The 24,591-nt window shown below is 36.7% G+C and overlaps 1 protein-coding gene across 1 annotated transcript in view; it reads right to left on the bottom strand.

Annotated features, from left to right (window-relative positions):
* Positions 7,668 to 24,591, bottom strand: part of LOC109328198 (putative phospholipid-transporting ATPase 9) — an 18,617-nt gene continuing 1,693 nt past the window's right edge. The window contains exons 2-11 of the mRNA XM_019561546.1: positions 23,175 to 24,532; positions 22,029 to 22,136; positions 21,658 to 21,934; positions 21,486 to 21,574; positions 21,288 to 21,396; positions 14,580 to 14,792; positions 13,233 to 13,358; positions 13,021 to 13,119; positions 12,719 to 12,910; positions 7,668 to 8,301 (exon numbers count right to left, since the gene is read on the bottom strand). Coding sequence (XP_019417091.1) covers positions 7,726 to 8,301; positions 12,719 to 12,910; positions 13,021 to 13,119; positions 13,233 to 13,358; positions 14,580 to 14,792; positions 21,288 to 21,396; positions 21,486 to 21,574; positions 21,658 to 21,934; positions 22,029 to 22,136; positions 23,175 to 24,532 — 3,147 coding nt within the window. The 3' untranslated portion in view covers positions 7,668 to 7,725. The remainder of the gene's footprint in view (positions 8,302 to 12,718; positions 12,911 to 13,020; positions 13,120 to 13,232; positions 13,359 to 14,579; positions 14,793 to 21,287; positions 21,397 to 21,485; positions 21,575 to 21,657; positions 21,935 to 22,028; positions 22,137 to 23,174; positions 24,533 to 24,591) is intronic.

Genomic DNA, 24,591 nt, shown 5'->3' with positions numbered 1-24,591 from the left:
ATTCTAGTCAAAATTCGTTATGTAGTGACAATGAGATTTTTATCGTGCCCGACTGAAATACCATGTATCCATATGAGATGTTTGAATATATTCTTATATCCAGAACCATATTAGGACAATTTTAGTTAACTTCTAATAAAGCTACAAGGTACTTAGTTTAATAGTTTTAAATAATATTAGGTACTCATGATATATGCAAGCTGCGACTGAACATTATTGAGTTGGATAAGAGTACAAGTATGGGGAGAAGTGATTTCGTGTATGACCTTATAAATTATGCCAAAGATAGTCGTGCATCTCTAAGCTATGCCCTAAGCAGTTTTAGACGAATACTAATTTTGTGGTCGTAAATAACTGGATATTGAGGTCCTTTGAATCGTAAATTTTTTATTTGAGATTGAATGGATTATATTTGGTATATGACTTTATGTTGGATCTGTGATCTTGTTTGAATAGAAATGAATATATGTTTGTCTTGAAAATTAAAATGACTTGTATGATTGATGTTATCTTGATGAAATGATTGTTCGTGGTTCCAAGTAATGTGAAATAGCTATTTGCTTGATATGATTGTCTGAATGAGTATTTCTTGAATGGATTGATTATTGAGATTTATGGATGATATAAACTAGTGAATACGTGAATATTCTGTCAAATGGTAGATCATTAGGTTAATCCTAAATTAATTGTCGCATTATGATAGAACTATCATTATGCATTCTCATGGCTTGGTATATAAGTATTTCAGATGGAATGAAGATTGAAAAGACTGTGTTTTTGAGAAGAATGGAAGAAAGGAAAAGCGAAACTGTTTTACTGAGTTTTCGTCAGCTAAGTTCTTTATAAAATATATTCATTATAGTATTTTATGATAAATATCTTAAAGCGTTATTTTGGAAAAACGTGTCACTATATGGATTTAAACAAAGGTTTAGTTTTCTAATTTAGAAGAAAGCGATTTGAGAAACCATATTTCTAAGGTTATTTTCATAAAGTGTCAAATTAATATAAATTATCTTGATTTACTATAAAATGATTCTTCTGGCCGAAACCCTGTATTACTAAAGTTATGTGATTACCATGAAAAGGTTCCCCTTTGTTCTTCTTAAATAAACTAAAGTCATGGTTTGTGTGGATCATATAATCCATCTTGCTATGTCTATGATGTAGTAGCATAGTGTATGGGAAGATATGACACTCTAGAAATTGTATCGAGAACCTAGAGGAGTGTCGTGTTTGTGTGACTTGGTTGACAGGATACTATTGGTGGGGATTGAGCTATAAGGAATAGGGTAGCTCCCTTGCACCGATGAAACACCTCGCAATAACTATGGTGACTTCTAATACCCCCTAGAAGGTATTGTGTTCAGGATTATATTGTGGCTATCCTTGTTGACTAGTGGGTAGTATGATGTTATTGAATGCATGGTAGTTCGCCAATGAGTTACCAATGGTGAACACAATGTTGTATTCATCATATTTGCTTCCTGAGAACAACATAGAACTGATCAGGCTTGATTAGTGTCAGTACCATTTATGTTAACGATGTGTTAGGGGCCTTGTTAGGGTTTATTTCTCCATGCACTCATTTAGAGAGTTGATAGCTGAGTCAAGATAGACAGTGTAGATATGCATACATCGTGATATTAACATTTCATATTTGATTACATCCATGTGATAATTATTATATGACATATGCTATGTGAATCTGATACGTTTTGTATTGTTTATGTGAAAGTACTTACTCTACTAATATTTTAAGGAGTATGTGATGTTAGAAATTTATAATTTCTAATTAAGGTAGGCATCATATATTTGATACAATGATATCGACTATTTATTTCGGGGATTACATTATAAGTGATCTAATTACTGGCACCACATAGATTTCTAAAAGCTGATAATGGATATGGGTTTAATGATTGAATACTCATCAGGTTAGCCCATAGGGGATAATGGGAACCCTATAAGTTAACGCATAAGGAACGATTATGGTCCCCAACACACCAAATCTAATTCAATTTTCTCTACCCATCAGAGAGAAGACGCAAGTCCCAAGAGGAATTAGGGATTTGGTTGAGGAAGGCCATCAAACCAAAACCCCTCTCAGAAAGGTAGATCAAAGGAGCACATCCAGGAACATGGATTCAGGTATGACACTGCATCTTTTGTTTCATATATGTGTGTAAGTCATGAGATTCAAGATCGTAGGATTGGTATTTCACCAATCATAAGGAATTCCCAACAAGTGGTATCAGAGCATAGATTCTGAATTTTTATGATTCTACATTAAGGGTGTTTTCCCAAATTTTTGTATGAACCCTAATTTTAATTTGGAAATTTTTTTTGCTTTCGCTATAATATTTTGAAAATTGAGAATTTTATGAATTGATTATTTATGTTGCATCTATTGAATTCATTGTTTGCTTCAGTGTTTGCCATACATGTTTTGTTGAATTCAATCTCTCAATTTTCCATGGATATACCTTGCCTCAAGTTTTCATTGCGCTGCACACTTTGAAAGAAAGAAAGAAAAACAAAACATGGTTCAACTTTTGTTTATCAAGCACTTCAAAAGTGGATCCATTTGCCACATGGAATGGAATTTAGACTTGTATATATGTATGCAGTGAATTTTTGTTTTATATTTGTGATGTGCATATTATCTTTTATGTTAGAAATGCATATGTAGTAAATTATATGTTCTGCACACTCATTTTTGTGTGTGTGAAAGCACATGGAGAAAGGCAATGCAATTGAGGTATATGCATTAGGCATAACTTTTTGTTATGTTTTTTATTGCAATCGTGTAACAGTGTGGTTTGATCAAATATATACATTAGTTATGCTTTATATATAAGTATGCATGAGCATAATTGATTTGGAATTATATTGTAGGATAAGATTAATCATAAAAGATATCAAATCTGAAGGTTTTAATTCCAAAATTATTATTTTTTAAAATGGACTCATATTGTTTACCTTTTATCTGATAATTATTTTGAATTAATTGATGCAACATGTTGCCAAAATAACCCCTATTGTGGAAATTAAATGAAATTATACAGACGGGAATGAGATTATTTATGCGAATTTTGTTCGGCCCAAATGAAGACACAATTTGGCCAAATAATAACATATCTGTGATGATAAATATGTAACAATTATAAAGTTTTTTTCCATGTGAATAATAGTCGGTCTAAAGAAATGTTATTTTTTGACAGAACCAATTGTTAATATTTGATCATTACATTGAGAGTACCACTTATAAATTAATTTCTCTGTCCAGAAACTACAAATTGATGTTGTGCTAGATATCTTGTGATAAGTCTATTATGTGAACATGTTTTTTTTATATATATTAAATGACTTGTTTGTTTAGATGTGAACATGTTATTAATTCTTTGTTATATTTATTCAGTGTCTTTTACCAATGCTGCAAATATTTCTGCTCAACTTAATAACATCCCATTGCTGAATGGAACAAACTTTAAGGTCTGGAAGGAAGCTGTAGAAATTATTCTCGGCTGAATGGATTTGGATCTGGCACTTCGTGTGGAGAAACTCATTTCCACTGCGGAAAACCTCGATGAGGGTAAAATTGAGAAATGGGAACGCTCTAACCGAATGTGTTTGATGATCATGAAACGTTCTATTCTAGATGTGTTTGGGGCTCTATATATGAGGGTGAAAGTTCAAGGAAGTTCCTTGAAGAAATAGAACAATTCTTTGCCAAAAATGAAAAGGCGGATGGAACATAAGGGAGTACATTTTGGGGATGTCTAATCTCGCATCCAAACTCAAGTCACTAGAGTTAGAGCTTGGTGATGACCTGCTCGTGCACTTGGCTTTGATTTCTCTTTCTGAACACTTTGGACAATTCAAAGTGAGTTATAACACTCAGAATGACAAATGGTCCCGTAATGAGCTTATATCTCACTGTGTGCACGAGGAAGTCTGCAGAGAGATAAGACTAAAAAGTGTTCACTTGGCTATGACCTCTCAAAATAAGAAATGAAAGAGCAATAAGGGTGTTGCAAAATGGTCTTCTCAGCAAAAGAAATTGAAGAGTAATGAGGAATTTACTTGTTACTTTCGTAAGAAGTAAGGACACATGTAGAAAGAGTGTCCTAAATATGCCTTATGGCGTGTAAAGAAAGGTAAATTTCTCACTCTTGTTTGTTCTGAAATTAATTTGGCTTTTGTACCCAATGATACTCGGTGGGTAGATTTTGGTGCTACTACTCACATTACTATCACTATGCAGGGTTTGCTTCTGGAGTCGGCCAAGTGATGATGAAAGATTCATCTTTGTTGGCAACGACAAAAGGGTTGCAATTGAGGCTATTAGAACATTTAGATTTTGTTTAAGAACTGGTTTTAGTTTGGATTTATTTGAGACATTTGTTGAACCGTCTTTTAGGCAGAATTTAATTAGTATTTCTATCTTGGACAAATTTGGTTTTTCTTGTTCTTTTGGAAATAATAAATGTTAGTCTCGATCAAAATTCAAATCTTGTTGCTTCTAGTTCTTTAATTGATAATCTAGATATGCTTGATGTTTCTAGTTTCAATAATGAAATACTACAAACAAATTCACGTGGTACAAAATGAAAATTAAAAGAGAATTCAACCACCTTATGATACAAGCGTTTAGGTCATATATCTAAACAAAGAATTCAAAGACTTGTGTCGGATGAAATTCTTGACCCTTTAGCTTTATTAGACTTTGAAGTCTGTGTTGAGAGCATTAAGGGAAAACAAATAAACAAAAGGAAATCAGGTGTCGAAAGAACTATCTGTGTTCCTTTCCCTATGGCTTCTTGGAATGGACAACATTATTTTATTACATTCATAGACGATTACTCCAAGTACGACTACTTATATCTTATACATGAGATGTCCTAATGCTTGGATGTTTTCAAGTCTTTCAAGGCTGAAGTTGAACTTCAACTTGGAAAGAAAATTAAGACTGTCAAATCTGACAGTGGTGGTGAATACTATGGCAGATATGATAGATCAAGAGAACAACGTCTAGGGCCATTTACGCTTTTCCTCAGAGAGTGTGGAATAGTTCTGCAATACACTATGCCAGGCAAACCTAGCATAAATGGTGTTGCTAAGTGACAAAATCGAACTCTTAAGGATATGGTGAGAAGTATGATTAGTCATTCTTCCTTACCAGAGTCTCTTTGGGGAAAGCTTTAAAGACTGCAGTTTACATCCTTAATAGGGTGCCAAGTATAACTGTTAACAAAACCCCATATAAGTTTTGGACTAACAAAAGACTAAGCTTAAAACACTTGTACATTTAGGGTTGTCCAGCTGAGGCGCGACCTTATAGGCCGCGTGAAAGTAAAGTGGACTCAAGAACAATTAGCTGTTATTTTGTTGGCTATTTTGAACGTTGTCGGGGCTATAAATTTTATAATCCCACTTCAAGACTCTTTTTTGAGACGGGAAATGAAAGATTTCTTGAGGAAGTTGATTTTGGGAGGGAAGAGAACATAAGGAATGTTGTCTTTGAGGAAGAACCTGTCAGTGATAGTGAACAAGTTTTTGTGCCTATTACTATTCAAGGAATAAATTCAGTAATAGAAGATAATATTCAGAATATTGTCCCTGACAATATTTCAGAGCAAGACAACAATGAGGTTCTCCCTCAAGTACCTATAGAACAACCTCAAGAAGTAGAAGTGTCATTAAGGAGATCCACTAGAGAGAGGAGAAGTGCAATTCCTTTTGATTATATTGTATTTCTTCAAGAACATGAGGATGTCATTGGGTTAACAGAAGATGATCCATTGAACATTTGTCAAGCTATGAAAAGTTCTAACCCTCAAAAGTGGATCGAGACCATGAATGATGAGATGAAGTCTATGCATGATGATGACGTCTGGGATCTTGTCGAATTACCTAAAGGTGCGAAACCTATTAGTTGCAAATGGATATTTAAAACCAAGAGGGATTCGAAGGGTAATATTGACAGATATAAAGCTCGTGTAGTTGCTAAAGGCTTCACTTAAAAGGAATGCATTGATTATAAAGAAATTTTCTCTCCAATATCTTCGAAGGATTCTTTTAGAATAATATTGGCACTAGTAGGTCATTTTGATTTAGAGCTACATCAGATAGATGTTAAGACTGTGTTTCTAAATGGTGACATGAAGGAAACGATCTATAAAGTGAAACCAGAAAACTTTGTGTCAGCTGGCTCAAAGTCAATGGTATGCAAATTAAAGAAAACCATTTATGGGCTTAAACAAGCTTCTCGTCAATGGAATCACAAATTTCATCAAGTTATTACCTCGTATAGTTTTGAGGCAAATAAAGTTGAAGATTGTGTACACCATAACTTCAGTGGGAGTAAATTTATATTCCCGGTATTATATGTCGATGATATAATGCTTGCTAGCAGTGATATGGGACTATTGCATGATACCAAGAGATTTCTAACGAAGAATTTTGAAATGAAAGATCTCGGGGAAGCTTCTTTTGTATTAGGTATTTAGATACTGGGAGATCGTTCTCAAGGTATCCTAAGGTTGTAACAAGAAAGCTATATAGATAAAATCCTAGATAGATTTGCCATGAAAGACAGTAAACCAGGTGATACCCCCATAGCTAAGGGAGACAAGTTTAGTCTCGAACAGTGCCCAAAATGACCTTGAAAGATATGAAATGCAAAAGATTCCTTATGCATCTACAGTAGGAAGTCTAATGTAACACTCAAGTTTGCACATGTCCCGACATAGCTTTTGTTGTAGGAGTTTTAGGAAGATATTTGAATAATCCTGGAATGCATCATTGGAAGCCAGTCAAACGTGTTATGTGTTACTTGAAGAGAACATAGGAGTACATGCTCACTTATCGAATGTCTGAAAATTTAGAGATCATTGGGTACTCTGACTCCGCTGGATGTCTAAACAATAGACACTCCACTTCTGGATATGTGTTTATATTGGCTAGAGGTGCTATCTCTTGGAAGTCTGCAAAATTTAAACGCTTATAGTTCCTTCAACCATGGTTATAGAGTTCATGGCTTCTTTTGAAACACCAGACCATGGCATATGGTTGCGGCACTTTGTCAATGGTTTACGTGTGGTCGATGGTATTGAAAGACCATTGATAATTTATTGTGACAACAAGTCCGCGGTTCTTTACTCGAACAATAATAGGAGTTCTACATAATCAAAATTTATTGACATAAAGTTTCTGGTTGTTAAAGAAAGTGTTCAAAATGGACAAATTTTCATATCTTAACCATTAATTCTAGGAAAATCCAATGATTCGAATTAATAATAAATCTAAACAAAAAACTTACTCTTGGAGTAAGTGGATTCTCTCTACTTATTATATAAATAATAAAAGACATGATTTTTTACTAGTTTCAGCTTAGGCATCTTTGACGATCGAGTCAACCTTTAAACCCGAACTCGGTCCTAGACCCAATTAAATATAATGCATAATCATTTTAAATAAAACATTCTCAATATTACTTATTATATATGTAATTTAACATATAAAATAATATATGTATATCTATTTTTAATCATGTATATATAATGAAAAAATTAAATAATCGATAATATTTTCGACTAAAGAAATGTCATTACTCTATACACACTTATAAACACCATGCCTTTCAAAAAAAGCACTACACTGTGATAATAATAATCATAATTTGCTAGTGACCAGAGTTCAAATAGTTCTAACAAGATTATGTTAAAGTTTATGGTTAATAGTTCTGTCTGTAAAGGTTGTTGTTGAACCCAAAGATGTTAGCCTCAATCCCTTGTTATTATACCTTATGTACTGTACCATTTCATGATACATAGGAAAGAACCTCATCTTAATTGCAGAGCATGAGATGTATGGTATTACTGTTGTGATGGCTACAAAGAAAGTCAGAATCCAATAGGAAGCAGAAGGAGCTAGAGTTTCAATGAAGACTTTGTATGCATTTTTAGACAGGTTTGGAGGCATTGCTCCATATACCATGAGGAAAATATACCATAGAGCAATAGAACCCCAGATGCAAATATGTTGTATCAAGGTGATGTATCTTAGAGAAAGTGCCATCTGCAAGTTTACAACCCAAACGACGCAAGTATACATCGATGCTCCTAATATATCCCTCCCTGCGGTTCTTCCCTCGGCATCATATGCCTGGAGCTCCATTGTTTTTTTGCAGAAGAAGAAAATCATTATGGCACTAATAAAACCGTTAAGCATCCAGCTAAGAATTCGACGCCACCTAAAGAGGAGGTTCTGTACACCTTCTTGGTATAAGATAGGAAACTGCCACATTAAACAGAAATATCAAGGAATGGTCATCACTCATCACATAAGCAAACCATGAACCTTATACATATGACAAATCAAGGCTTAGTTGCTTATGATTACTTAGGGGTGTAAATGAGATGATCTATTCATGATTCCATGAACTCGGCTCATATATACTCAATCAAACACATTTATTAGCTAAACAAACAAGCTCAAGCATAGACTTAGGCTTGAATATTTAAATGAGGCAAACTCAAGATTTGTGGGCACAACATTAATAGTTCATGAGTCATGAATAACTAGTTTGGTAGGCTTGAAAAACAATGTCCCCACTTTACTCCCCTATAAAATGAGCTTACCAGATTATGTGAATGTCAAGATGCAACTAAATGGAACAATGAAGTAGGGATGGCAATAAAAACCGAACCCGTGGGTACCCGCCCGAACCGAACCCAAATTTAATGGGGAAAACCCAATGTGATTGGGTTCGGATTCGGGTTCGGGTTTTACCCGGGTTTAAATTTCGGGTTCGGGTTTGGTATAGCAAAGACCCTAACCCGAATCCGTCCCAAAGTAAGGTAATTCAATTTAAAATTGATATTTCTATCATTTGCCAATTGTTTTTAATTTCTAATTTTACTTTACATACTATTTGATCTTCAAACATAAAAGAAATGAAATAATACAAGAGAAAATAGAAATGTTAGAGAAAAATTACACAAAAATAATATCATATTTTCCTTAATACTTTATCATTTTCGGGTTTTTTTCGGGTTCGGGTTACCCGAAACCCGACGGGTTTGGGAATGGTATTTTTATTTTCAACCCCGTTGAGTTTGGGTTCGGGTTCGGGTTTTGAATTTCGGGTTCGGATTTGGGTATGTGCAAACCCGACCCCGACTCGCCCCGTTGCCATTCCTACCGTGAAGGAGAAAAATCAATTAGGTCTACAGGTTATGCTATAATGTACAAAGATGTAACCATAGAGAATTAGTGCAAGAATTTTGTTAGCTTTTGATGGACCTCCAATCAGGAGGGTATACTAGAGAAAAAGGAAGAAGGATCGGGGTAAAATGGGAACAAGTGAAGAAAGGGGATTTGTTGCACATGGTAGTAACTAACTACACACGTGGCAGAAAGAGAAAGGGAGAACAGATTCTAGGTGAAGAGATTGGAAGGGATGCAAAATTCTTTTCAACAAACATTGAGACAGCAAATGGAAACATTAATGAGAACGGTGACTGAGCGTTGGAGGAGATAGTATGACAAATAAGAGGGTTGGGCTGAGAAGGTGTGGGAGAAAATAGTAATCCGGAAGAGAGAAACCGTATGGATTGGGGATGGGGCGACGAGGATACTAGGAGAGGAGAAAGAGTGAAGACGGTAGAGGTTCTGTATTTCACCAGAGAAGATCCCCATGGATAGGTATATAGGGTGGAGCGCTATTTTGAAATTAACAGGATACCTGATGAGGAGAAGGTTGATACCGCCGTAGTCTGTTTGGAGGGGAAGGCTTTAAATTGGTTCCAGTGGTGGGAATCAAGGATGGTTGCTGTCATGAGATGGCCCTTATTCCGGCAAGCCTTGATGAGTCGGTTTCAATTAGCATCATCGGCGAACCTATATGAAGTGTTGATGGGGTTGAGACAGAGGGGAACGGTCATGGAGTATAGGGAAGAATTTGAGCTTCGGTCAGTACCTCTTCGTTTTTTTGATGAAGAGTTCATGAAAGGAGTCTTTATGAATGGCCTTAAGGAAGACGTGAAAGCAGAGGTAAGGATGAGAGGGTCGGGAGACTTGAACGAAATTATGGAGATGGCACAAAGAGTAGAAGAGAGGAACCGGGTTCTGAGTCGACCTCATGGGTACCCGAATTGGAGCATTGGATCCGAGTTTAGTAAAACAGCCTTGGTTGGGCTGGGGCCCAAGACTTTAAGAAATTCCCTCATGAAAATAATGTAGCTTTCGATCACAAAGAAGCCCCAAAATTCCAATCTAGGAAATCAGAGAACAATGAGGCAAGGGGAGGCACCACTGTTCGCGAAGGTGAAAACTAAAAGGGAACTCGAAGGGGAGTGGGATTTAGAAGGCTAACCAAGGAGGAAGAAAATGAGAAGAGGAGAAGAAGCTTGTGTTTCCGATGTGACGAGAAATATTTCACGGGGCACGTTTGCCATAACAAACAACTCCATATCATTTTGTTGGGTCAAGATGAAGAGGATGAAGAAGAAGGGTTGGGAGGAGGTTGTAGGGGAGTTCAATAGACATCTGAACGTGAGTAGCATTGTTAGTATGACATCGAAAAATTCGCTGAAGTTATGGGGAACCATTAATGAGAAAAAAGTCATTGTTATGGTGGATTCGGGAGCCTGAAACAATTTTTTAGCACCAACCATAGTAGAAGAGTTGAAGATCCCCACTGAAAATACGAAGGGCTATTATGTTGAAGTTGGGAATGGCCAGCACCTCGGTAGTCAAGGGGTTTGCAAGGGTGTGGAGCTTAATCTTCCAACCTTGATGGTGGTACATGATTTCTATTTGTTTGAATTAGTTGGGGGGGATGTTATCCTAGGGTATGAATGGTTGAAAAGCCTCAGGAGATTCACTGCTGACTTGGGACACTATTTGTTGGAGATTCAAGATAAAGGGAAGATCTTCGAAGTGAGGGGAGATCCTGCTTTGTCCAGAACTGTGGCATCGGTTAAAGCTATTATGAAGGAGATGAGAAATGAAGTTGAAGCTTATTATGTGGAGTTTGGGATGATGAGCATGATGTGTTCCTCAAAACTGGACGTCCCCGACAGTATCCAGCCCCTCATCAAGGAATTTGGGGATGTATTTCAAGACCCAGAGGAATTGCCACCTCAAAGGGCGTGTGATCATGCTATTGTGTTGAAAGGTGCTGAAATTCCAAACATACGCCCTTATCGTCATCCTCATAGTTACAAGGCACAAATTGAGAAATTTGTAAGGGATATGTTAGATGCAAGTATGATCAGACGCAGTGTGAGTCCGTTTTCGAGCCCATTGATTCTGGTTAAAAAAAAGACGGGGGATGGAGATTTTGTGTGGATTACAGAGCCCTCAACAACATTACTGTACCTAACAAATTCCCAATTCCCATAATAGAAGAATTGTTGGATGAGTTAGGAAGTGCAACTCTTTTCTCTAAATTGGACCTCAAATCGGGGTACTACCAAATTCGGATGAAGGAAAAAGACATTCAGAAAACTACCTTTCGGACTCATGAATGCCATTATGAGTATGGTAAGGCCATTTGGGCTCACTAACGCACCGTCAACTTTTCAAGCACTGATGAATGATGTTTTCCGACCGTACTTGAGGAAGTTTGTGTTAGTTTTTTTTTATGACATTGGTGTACAGTAATGACATGGCAACTCATTTGAGTCATTTGGAACGAGTTTTTCAAACTCTAATAGAACACAAGCTGTGGGTTAATTATAAAAAAGTGTTGTTTTGGAGCTGGTCAATTGGAGTACCAATGTCGATCTGATAGAGTTGGCTGAGGAAGTTTTGGGGGATGACAAATTGAAACAGCTCCTCCAGGAAGTTGTCCAAGATCCTAAATCCCATCCTTTCTATTCCATTTCAAAATGGTGTCTTTGGTATAAGGGTCGATTAGTTCTGCCTACTCAATCTGGCCATATTCCACTACTTCTTTTAATGCCTCTATTAATATGTGCCCATTCAAGGCATTATATGGGCGTGACCCTCCTACGATCATTCCATTTCGTAATGAAGGCATAATTGTGGCTGTCGTGGATATATAGCTTTTTGAACGTGACAATATACTTGATGAGCTTAAAGCGAATTTGGTGAAATCTCAACAACGTATGCATGACCAAGCTGATCAGAAGAGACGTGAAGTGGAGTTTCAAGTAGGGGACATGGTCTATTTAAAAGTTCAACCGTACAAGTTGCGCTCCTTAACTCAAAAGGTAAATGAGAAGTTGAGCCCTCGCTTCTATGGACCCTTTCTAGTGCAGGAACGCATCGGAGCATTTGCCTATAAACTACAGCTGTCGGATTATTTGTACCCGTTTTTCATGTGTTGCAATTGAACAATGGGAACAAGTGAAGAAAGGGGATTTGTTGCATATGGTAGTAACTAACTACACACGTGTTAGAAAGAGAATTGTTTTCTTTTTATCAACATACCTAGATATTTCCTAATCTTGCAATCAGAACTTCTACCTACTTTCAATAAGAATATTCTGCAGTGTTTTATTTCCAATTCCTTGTCTTTTCTTTCTTACTGTTAGCTGGTTCCTATCAGCTTTTATTTCTAATTTTATTTTTTGTGGGTTCTCTCTTCTCTTTTATAAACCACCATAAGATTTTATTGAACATTTTCAGTTCCCAACCATGAATACAAACATGAGAACATATTAGATTGTGAATATAAGCTTACCTTGAGACAGTACCTAGCAGATACATCCTGATCAAGGACCCCAAGGGCAACCACAGGAAGTGATGAAAATAAAATACTGTAGAGAGACAAAAACCAATCATTGTATGCAGGCTCTCCGGAGAATGAAGCATACACCTCATATAAGAACATAGTGAAGCCAAATGTTATATTCTTGTAGAAAAAATAGCATATCTGTCACAAGAAGAATGAACAAGTTAATATAAATACCAAAAATTTCATAATAAAAAAATCATTCAGCTCCTAAATTTATAGAATACTGTGATCAAGATAAGCAACAGTACCATGGAAGACATCCTCCGGTAACACCAATGACCATGTACAAGAAGTAATCGTTCCAAATACCGGAACTGTGCGATCGCAATATCACTAGACATAACAGCCTACGAGAGAGGATACAAAACAAAAGATTGTAATACAAACATATGGAGTCAAACAGAAAGAAAAAAGGATATGAAAGTGAAAAACAATATAAACAAGACATAGTTGTGACTACCTGCATTCCTTCAACACCACTGATTCCAATACCTATATCTGCTTCTTGAAGCATTCCCACATCATTAGCTCCATCACCAATAGCTAATGTTGTTTTACCAGTTCCAGATTTGACCAGTCTAGTTACCTAAAAAGAAATTAATGATGTTTAATCCTTATTTTACATGCGAATCCCTATCTAAATCGTGATTTTAATTAATCTTTTTTGCATTATGACATAAATCAGATTAAACGTCTGTTATATGTTATTTTGTGCAGATTTAATGAAAAACTTGAAATAAAGATCAATATACTAAAAGATGATTTGATAATGGTGGTCCACTTGCTAAAGGATAAGATAAAATAAAGATAATATAAGATTTAAATTGGATTCATTCTGATTGGAATTGATAAAACATATCCGCAAAGATAAATCTAATGTCTAATAAAACAAAGATTAAGATAGTTTTATTTGATTTTTCTTATCATTTTGTACGGGTTGGTAACCAAAACTATTCCTATAAATAGAAGCTTTGTGACCAAAATATGAGTTACACTCACGATTAGAGAATAGGCTTTATTTACTCACTCATTTATTCTTCAATAAAAATATCTTTTTATTTCTCTATTATCATGAGTGAATAGTTCTACAGTTTTTGGGGTAAGGGCTCTTCCCTTCGACCATGGTGGGTTATATTTACCACTATTCATTCTAGTGAGTGTCACAGTTTGGATAATAGAGAGCAAACCTGTGTGAGTGTACTGGCCATATAATCACACCTTTTAGATAGATAGGGGAAGGATCGAGGTGAACCTGAATACCTAACTTATAACACCAAACTTGAATCCTAATTCATGAAAGTAGTCTTAGGATTCTTGGGGGCACCATTGGGCAACCATAGAGAGATTGGCAAGATGCCAAGTAAGGGATTCACTTGAATCTTGTACCATGAGAATAGATGCAGGCTTCAAGTGAATATGGGTTTTATTGCTCAAGAGAGAATATTACCCACTATTAGATTGTCTACCTTCACGATTTAAATTTCATGGAAGGATGTGGTAAATGTTAATTCATTAATGTCGTTTGATAACCTCTATCCTAGAATCTATTCCTTGATATATTTTTAATTCTCTTTAATTCTAGATATTGTTTAGTATTTCACTCTTTAAATTTATATTACTTTTTGAAAAGTGACTAGAATAATTAATTAATTATGGGATAAAACATTTTCTTACTTGACAACAAGACTATACACTCGCAGTGTTGCTCGCATCAACTAACAGGTCTTATTATCAGATTAACCAAAATATTAATGTACCAGGACAAGACTATCATAGAGGGGAAGAAACACAAAAAAGACTAACATACCAGTGCCTTCTGCTTCGGCGATGAGCGACAGCAGATAACAGATGCACAATGAATTGCAAGCTCTAGAAACGTGTTCTTCAAATTATCCTCTAGAGCATAAGCAAGTGATTTTCCATCAATAATCAGAGCAAATGCCTGGTGAGAGGTCGCTGTGTTTGCAGTAATCTGTCGAACACCTTCAGATATCTGATGGCGGACACATTCCCTTGATGCCTAAAACATGAACTACCAGAAAAATATCAGGAATCTAATATTAATTCTATACTTTCACTAAGCTACTTAAACATCAAGTAATCCATTCCAACAGAAGTGAGGAAAAGTTTTAAAGGAAAAAAACAAAACAGAAACAGTATAACAGAAAATTTATTTTGAGAGGTTAAACAAATTAAGCAAACAACATATAGGTCAACCAACAAGGTGTTGGTCTAGTGGTGTCACTTGCTGGGAGGGGTAGCCACACACCCCGAAAGGGATTAGTTCCTTACCTAAAAGGTGAGGGGATATCCTTGGTAGTACCAAAAAACAACATATAAGTCAAAGCATACACACACGCATTGCCTTTCTTTTATCTTTTGAAACAAAAGTGAACATTCAAATGCATATGCAGTTACTGGAATTTTTAATAACTTAATATTTAGCAGCTTTTTCGCAAAACTTGAATTGAATGCATAAAATAAGTTTTGAAATAAATACAGCCAAACAGTGGCAAACACAACCAAACCTAGCCAAAAGGCCATCACAGATAACAGCAAAACTTGGAGAACACATGCCGAAACAGCATTAGATCGACACAGAGGATAAGCCACATTAGATACACAGCCAAGCAACCCTTTGGAGTTGTCGAACCAAGGCACAGGAGGTGAATTGGCTGGAAAAGGGCCACCGGTCTATCTCTGTTGAAGTCTCTGCTGGAAAAGGTGGCACATGAGAATGTACCAGAGAATGTTGAGTCCAAATAAAGAAAGAGAACACTGCTGGAAGATGAAAGCCACAGCCGACTACTTCACAGTGCAGAAGAATTGAGGCAGTGGCATTAACTCACCCCAATTGAGGTACAAATGGGTTAAGGCTGTAAACCAGGTATGCTAGACTGTAACCAGTCACTACTCCCATGTATCTGAATGATAATCTCATACTAGAAGCTAGAGACCCCTACTTAGACCCAAGCGGATATTGAAGACTCGGTGTGGAAAGTAAATTATCTTGCTATGGGCAGACCAAATATATGTTTTTATGTTAATTTTGTAAGTCAGTTTCCTGATTGTCCATGAGATGATCATAGTGATGTAGTCGTTTGGACCTTGAGGTATATCAAAGGTTCTCCAGGAAGGGCTAATCTATGAAAATAAGGACGAGTGGAGGACACAGACAATCTTGCTTATACAGATGCAAATTCAGTAGGATCTCCTATTGATAGAATATTGACCTCTAGATATTTTGTTCTTATGAAATAGTTGCTAGATCAAGTGTATATAAGGAGGTATCCTATTCTATAATGTACAAAATAAGGAATGAGAGGAAATCCAAAATCAGCCCATAAGTGTGTATCAGGAGGTTTCCTATTCTAAACTGTACTAATATTAGGAAACAGTAATTAGTTCAGCTGTTTTCCTTTTGTATGTTTTGGTTTACTGCAAGTCATTAGTCAAGCTAACTTCAGTAGCTTGCTAAGGACGTTCCCTCTCTTTATAAAAAGAGCAGTGACTCACAAATTGTTGAGTTTTCAGTTTAATAAAATTCATTTACAACAGATTCAGTTTTCTCTCATTCTTCCTTCTCTCTTGGCAGTTACTTTTCTATCTAGGCAGTTACTTTTACATGGTATCACGCCAGTCATGGCTAGCACCTCATATCCTGATTCCAATGGTGGTTCACCATCTCTTGTTGCGCCTTTTCCTTCGTCTTCTCACACTGCTGCTCCAGTGCAAGCTTCTCCTCCAATTCTCAATCTTCCATTCTACCAAACTCACAGAAAAGAATTTCCTCATATGGCGTCAATTCATCTTAGCCGTTTCGAAATCAAATCGTACTGAGAGGTTTCTTGCTGAGAGTAATATACTTGTTCAGTTCCTCATTGATGTCGATCGTATTAAACATCATGTCAATCCAGCTTTTCTGAGTTGGGAGGAACAAGATCAAATGATCCTTTCCTGGATTCTAAATTCTCTCTGAAGAATTACAACCTTGTGTTGTAGGATGTGTCAATTCAAGGCAATTGTGACTTGAAATCATTGATTATTGTCAAGCTCAGACTAAGGCCAAAGCAAGACAGCTAAGATCTCAATTACGTTGTATAACTAAGGCTTCTAGTTCTATTTCTGAGTATTTCACAAGGATTAAAGGTCTGGTTGATTCACTGATCTCAATTGGCTCTCCAATTTCCCATGTTGAGCATATTGAATTCATTTTAGATGGCTTAGGTGAAGATTTTCAGCCTGTCATCACTTCAGTTGAGAGTCAGAATGAATTGCCTAGTGTCAATGCTCTTCAGTCCTTCCTTCTTACATTTGAAGCTCGTTTGGAGCGTAATAGAAGTCATTCCATCCCAGATGCTCTTTTTGTGAACATTGCAGCATCTTCTCCTTTGCATTCGTCTGATTCTATCTCTTCAAGCAGGCTTGTTGCACCTGCATCTCATTTTCACACTCGACCATAAGGTTTTAGGGCTCATTTTCATGGTTCTGGTACTGTTGGCTTTCGTGGTGGGTTTCGTGGATCTGGTGGTTTTAGAGGTGCATGTGGTGGTGGTGGTGGTAGGTTTCCCCACAAAAGCAGTTACTTTTGTAAATATTGTAACAGATTTGGACATGACTTGTCCTTCTGTTACTATGAACCTCCTAATTTTGGTGCACAGTACTCTCATGTCTATGATGCATCACCTATTTTGGTCCATGCAATACACCTTTTAATTCTGGATTGCCACATCATCCTCTAAAATCTTCCAACACTTTTACTCTAGTCAGCCCTTAATTCCTCCTCCATACATGGACAGAGAGAGAGTTGAGTAGCCATGAAAGGATCATTTGATCCTGCTCTTCCCAGCTAAGATAGGGTGGATTGAGAAGACAAAGAAAATAATCTTCACTAAGATGCTTCTCTAGAATATCAGTGTCAGAAACAAACCTAAAGGCATGATTTGATGTGAGAACATCAACAGTGAACTGTTGCCACACAAGGAAGTTATGCTCTGCGAGCTTTGTTGTTGGAAGAGGCAGAGTTAAAGGAGGAGAAGAGTGCAGTGGAACCGCCATTGATGGAGAAGGAGAACCATGATCTTCAGCAGCATTAGCCATTAGAGGTCTGATACCATGGTACAAAGGGATGAAGCAGAGAGAGAGTGTGTAAATGCTTCTTTTATGGTAGTTACAGAATTTGTTATTATTCAATCAATGAATTTCAAAGAGTGTGTACCTCTATTTATAGAGGTGTACACGTGGCAAGCTTGTTCATCAAGCTAATCATAAGAAGAACTAAGCATTAGTTTGCATAGGAAGCTAATCTAACATAAGCTAATATCACAAGCCAAACATAATTAACTAACACACTGTTAACATAAAGATAACAGTACTCCCTAATAATTAATAGCCTAGTTTACTTCTTTCCTTAGTTTGGACGATATGCTTATTAGTTGTTCAATTTAAGAGATTTTTTCCCCTTGTTGTCTCCCTGTCTCTCCTATACAGAGACCGTGTAAACATCTAGCATATATTAAAAAATACACCTTTTCAAGTGAAAGGAATGTGGGGTCATGTTGATGACTCTTCCACTGCACCTAAGGACAAAGCCGAGTTGGATGAGTGGGAGACAAAGGATGCTTAGATTATTTCCTGGATTATGGGATTCATTAAGCCTCAAGTGGTCAACAATTTACGTTATTAACAGCCTAGGAGACGTGGGATTACCTGAAGTGCATTGATAATGAAGAAACAATAACAAGCACTTTATATTGAAATTAGACATGGCCAATTACAACGAACGTAATATGTCCACTCTAGACAAAAACTTTGGCTTCATTAAACAGTGGGGTGAGCACTCCACCATTCTGATGTGAACCACCTAGGGGTAACCCTTGATTCAAGGGTCACACAGGACCTAGGAGGCCCTAGAACTAGGGAAAGGGCCAAAATCTCACAAGACAAGCTTGCAAAGGACATCATTCACCCTAGAGAACCACCTTGAGACCATGAACATGAAGGGCATTATTGACTTTTATTTTTAGTTGCTTTATTTTTATTTTCAATAAATGAGAAATATTGTTTCATGGGTAGTTTAGGTTTATTTCCTTTTAGTACTTTTTATTATTTGCAAATAAAATCATGTAATTGGGCTTGGGGATTATTCATGTAATTCTTGTAAAAATGGCATTTAGGGCCAAGTGGGGTGTTGGGTGTGTGGAGTCTTGGCTAGGCGTGGACCTAGTCCCATGTTCGGGCGCTAGGCATGTGGCATTCTTGGCTAGGCGGTTGAGATAGATTTGGCAAGGGCTAGGCGCATGGAACAAGGAGCTAGGCGGATCAACTTGGCTTGGAATACTTGTTCAAGTCATTTGAATTCAAGCCATGTGGTAAAATCATTGGTATTTGAATTCAAGTTCAAACTAGCCTTATGGATAGCTTATGGAGTCGTGGAGATCACTAAGGCTTGTCAGGTGTTGTTCAATTTGGACTTCGCCTCTTACCATGCTAGGTGTGGCTACTTTTGTTGCAACCATGTGAGAATTCCATTTGAATTCAAATTCAAATTGGTCGTGTGGATCACTTTGCAACCATGTGGGAGATGTGCAAGTTATCAAATTGGTTTTAAACTCTTACCACCCATGTGGGGAGAAATTGTAGCCATGGAGATTATGAAGGAATTCAAACTCTTACCACCCAAATGGCGAGAGATTGTAGCCGTGAAGATTATGAAGAAATTCAAAATTGAATTCAAACTCTTACCATCCAAGTGGGGAGAGAGTTTTGGTCGTGCGGATCTCTTACTAGGCAAGTCCAATTTGCATACTAAGTTGCAAACCATGTCCATTTCAAATTCAAATACAAACCAAGTCAAATTCAAATCAAGCAAGTCGTGGGATCATGTGGAGATGCTTTGAACCATTCCTAAGACTTAGAAATGTTAAGTTAATTAGTTTTCTTTATGCATTTTATTTCCTTATTTTGTGGAAGCCCTAGGCTAGCCACAAATTATATGTATTTGAAGTTTGAATTAAGTTAATTTAGGAATTGAGTTTCCCTTGAGTGAGTCGTGCTCCGTACCCTTGAACTTACCAAACACCTAGTGTTTGTAACGTTCTAAGACTCATCACTATCCTTGATGTGGCGTCTACCCTTGGTCTTATCAAGGATGGGCGAGCCTCCTTAAGGCTTATCAAGCACCTATGCTTGTGGCGCCTCAACCACCCTCACATCTTAACCATATTCACTTAAATACTTGACCAAAACACCAAGTCGTGACCATAACAAAATAATCACCCCAAACAGTGAGCATTGACCTAACCCATACACATTGCCCATACACTTGCCTAAACACTAAACCATGACCAAACACTTAGCCTAACCCTAGTCATGCCATACACATTCCCCATACACTTTGCCCAAACACTTGAACCAAACACTAAAAACGTGGGTTTGACATACAAGTCATATTTCGCGAGCCAAATCGAGTTTCAAGCAAGAACAATCGTACAGGAAAAGCAAACCACCCTTGGAGATTCGCATCACACTCTACTATGAATGTTCCAAAAGAATTGCTGGTCACAATTCATAAATTATTTTCAAAACATGTATGCATCCTCCCCTGCACATGCTTCTAATTTAATTTTGGTTGGAGAATTAGTTGATAATAATTGTAATGTGAATTTTCTCAGGCTAGTTGTCTTGCCCGTGATCAGGAGTTGGGGAAGGTAATTGCAAAGGGGCCTAAAGTGAGCAGACTGTTTCCTCTCTAGTTTACTCTTCCTAGTCTTTTGCCTTTACCTTGTCTGACATAGACAGTTGGGTCATCCAAATTATTTTGTTGTCTCACTTAATAAAACATGGTTTCTTGGGAAATAAAAATGTGGTTTCTTCTTTGCTCTTTGACTGTTAAGTAAGTAAGCTTGCTAAAAGCAAAACCTTTCCTTTTTCCTTTAATGATAAAACTCAAGAATTAAATCTGAAGTAGAAATGAAACTCCTTCAGTGCTACTGTTTTATTGCTTTATTGATTAGAATACAGATACAGTAGTGTCTGTACACCAAGAAAACACAAGACAAACACTGAAGAAACATACCAACACAGGGCCAGCCACTAACAATGAGAACTCTACCTCTCAGTCACAAAACACTCGCAAACTGACCAGAATGCCAATCCAACCACCCCTACACAATCTAATAAATGTCCCTACATCAGTACCCCACACACAACTAGTCATAACTGTCAGTACTAACTCTCAGCAGTGTTATGTATTTTTTTTCCCCTCACATAAACCCTCCAGGTCTTTGGACCATCATATTCCAAAAAACAATCTCAAGTCTAACAGTAATTTTAAAATGTCATCCCCTTATGCACATTCAACCCAACCTCAATTCCATGTACAATGTTATGGGGATATTGGAATGCTTGACCAAGACCATTTTGTTAACACGCTTTCGAAAAGTACACATAATGCTCAACATGTAAGCTACATATTCTATATAAAAAATAGATTAGGGGACAAAATCTATTTTACCTTGGCGATGGCTGTCTTGTCTCCACCCTTCTCCAATGCTTGTATTTCCGGAATATCCAAATGAATTATAAATTGTTTCATTCCTTGTCTAAGCAAACTACAAGAAAATCTGCATTTGTATATTTAATTATGTCAAACATCTTGAATAGTAACTCTTGTGTTGAAGCCAATGTAAAAAATAAAAGAACAATATTATACCCAATATTGATGGCAGTTTCCATTTTATCCCCAGTCAAGACCCAAATCTTAATTCCAGCTTTAGAAAGCTTGTCAATGCAATCAGGAACCTAGCAAAACAATATCATGAGGAATAATTCCAACTCATATACCAATTGATGAATCTTCCTATGTAAAATGCTCCCTAACCTACCCCGTTTTGGAGCTTGTCCTCTACAGCAGTGGCACCCAGAAGGATTAGATCTTTCTCAACCTTATCGGACACTTCCTCAATCAGTGTTTCCCGATGTTCAGTAACTAAATTTTTTACTTCAGATAATTTAGTAGCAAACTCTTTGTATTTTTCTTCATCGATTTCACGATAAGCCAGTATTAAGGTTCTTAGACCTGCATCAGCATATTCCTGCACATGTTCCAAGGTTTCTCCTTCAAACTCTCTCCCATTAACGGAAAGCCTTTCAAACATGACACTGCATGAATATATGAGTTAAGGAGAGTATGGAAGTTAAATGCAAAGGAAAAAACTCCAAAATACCAAAGGGCATAGTTTATTTTATCACAAACCTGTCAGCACCTTTACAGAATAGCAGAATTCTCCCTTCATCTTTCACTATCACCGACATTCGCTTCCTTGAGCTATTGAATTCTAAAACATGGAGAAGCTCATACGTCCTGTACAATGGAAATTAGTTACTGACTTACAGTATATCTTATCCTTTTAGAATTACTTGACAATGAAGACAGTAAATCTAGAAACATACAAACTATAACACTAAGGGAATTTATAAGTCAGCATTTCTTGTAAAATACGAGCAACACCACCAAACCCCTAAAGCTATTTTAAGTAATCAAATAAAAATTACGTATTTACAAAGTGAAATCCCTAATCTCAAACATAAAAAAAATAGATAAATATACAAAATGGAAAAGATTGCTTGAACAACAGTTTAACCAACTTTTTCCACCATTTATATGTTTTGGCACAAATACCAAAGCATCAACTACTAGTCTTTAGGTCCATATGAGGAAGCCAGCACTTTTGGATCCAGAGGTAATAATAAGACAAGGATACAAATTCCACATCAAAGGTTACTAACAAGGAAAATAGATTTTTGTGTAAATTTCTCGAGTGATTAACACCCAGCTGATTACTTGTTTATTTATCTACACTTTAGGAATAAATTAATTCATGTTTATAAAGGGATTAGTGGTAGTGGTAGTTCCTAAGTACACAGATGATACACCCTAGGTACACAAATTCCTAAGTACTACTCCAGATGTAGTTGTTAAGTACTACTTTGAGAAAAGCACATGCAATCACATAAACATGCACAGGCTTGTGGTGTCTGATATTGATTTCTGGAATGACCAACCAATTGCACTGTTGAAATACATGTATCTGACATTTAATGATTACAAATTCCAACAATGTGATTGGTCGGTAAATCCAAATGTAGAAAATATCAATATCAGACACGATATGCATGTGCATGTTTATGTGCTTGTGTGTGCTTTCTCAAAGTAGCAACTTGTACGCTTCTTTTCTTAATTAAAAATTAACTATCCATCACAAGAGAAGTTATTATGTGATTATATGTGCTTCTAACAATGAGAATTCATCTAAACACTTGGAATTTTTATTAACAATGACAAATGCAGCAGTCAAAATCTCATGTCACTAAACAGACAAAGAAATTGAAAAGAACTAACCTTTCCACTTTACCACCAGAAACTGGATCTAGCTCATACATTGATAAACTAGTCTGAGTCCTTTTGTAGAATTCAAAACCAACTTCTCTTGCAGCAATTACAAATGCTGCTTCATCTGGAGACTCAGCTTCATATGAGACATTTCCTGTGTCATCATCCACTTCTGGTATGGCAGTGTGACAGATTGCCAATAAACGAAAAAAATTCTGGATAACATCTGAATAGGGCTCATTAACCCAGTTTCCATTCATTATCCTTTCATCTGTAAAGTTAAAACCTCTGATGGGTGCTTTTAGATCAGGTGGTTCCCTGAATTCACCTGATTCTGACCCATTAGCATGCTCATCACTCAAAGTTGAACCATTTCCTCTAGCCACAGCCTTCTCAACCTCTGTAACAGTACGACCATAAGCTACCCCAGCAACAGAACATTTGATGAACTCCATTGAGTTGCAGGTCAGAGTTCCAGTTTTATCAGAAAGTATTGTGTTAACTTGGCCAAGTTCCTCATTCAAGTTTGAAGTACGGGCATGGGCTGGCTTGTCAGCTTCTTCAGAGTACATATGGATATCCTGATTTATGAAGATGCTCTGAAGGACTTTGACAATTTCTATTGAAAAATACAAAGAAATTGGAATGAAGAAGCCATATAACATCAAGGCCGTCAAAAAATGAAATATAGCAGCTGCAGCTGCTCTTTTTGGATCAAAGAAAATTGTGGAATCATCTGGTCTTAGATACCATCTTTTCATCAATCCATTATCCAAATCATCTTTAGTTATAATGCCAAAGAGAATAGATCCAACAAAAGCAATTAGAAATAGAATACAAAACAAGAAGTATATAACTTTATCCATCTTCTTCTCAATTTTGCTTCTTTTTGAAGGGGGGTCAACAGAGTTTTGAATAACCTTCGTGTCATGACCAGTGAAAATGACTGCTCCAAATATGAAGTCTGTATTACGAAGTTTGGAGTCTCTTAGAAGAAGTTGCTGTGGAGATAGGGGATACTTTTGGTCTTCAAACTCCATGCTCCCAACAAATGAATACAAATTAGCATTTGGATCTTCACATTTGATGGTAGCTTTAAAATCACGGAATTCGATGTCCTCATATAAGGAAGAAGTTACATCCAATCCTTGTTTTAACTTCAAATTTGTCTCCCCGTCCAAGTTCATGGTCTCAACATAGCAGACCGCATCCTCATAACTGGATGAAAGTAGTAGGAGATCTGCAGGGAAGAATCCATCCTTTTCTATCTTCACTATATTCCCCACTCTCAGATTCTTCCACTCAGTATATTCGAAAATGCCATCACCTTTATGCACTTTAACTTTTCTATTGTTCACCTCAATATCCTGCAGCAGTAATTTGATAAATTATATACCCCATCTTGATGGCTTTCCATAAAACCAAG

Source organism: Lupinus angustifolius, chromosome LG15, assembly GCF_001865875.1.
Source record: "Lupinus angustifolius cultivar Tanjil chromosome LG15, LupAngTanjil_v1.0, whole genome shotgun sequence".
Lineage (NCBI taxonomy): Eukaryota > Viridiplantae > Streptophyta > Magnoliopsida > Fabales > Fabaceae > Lupinus > Lupinus angustifolius.
The sequence above is the reverse complement of the archived record's forward strand: the minus strand, read 5'-3'. Positions and strand labels throughout refer to the sequence as shown.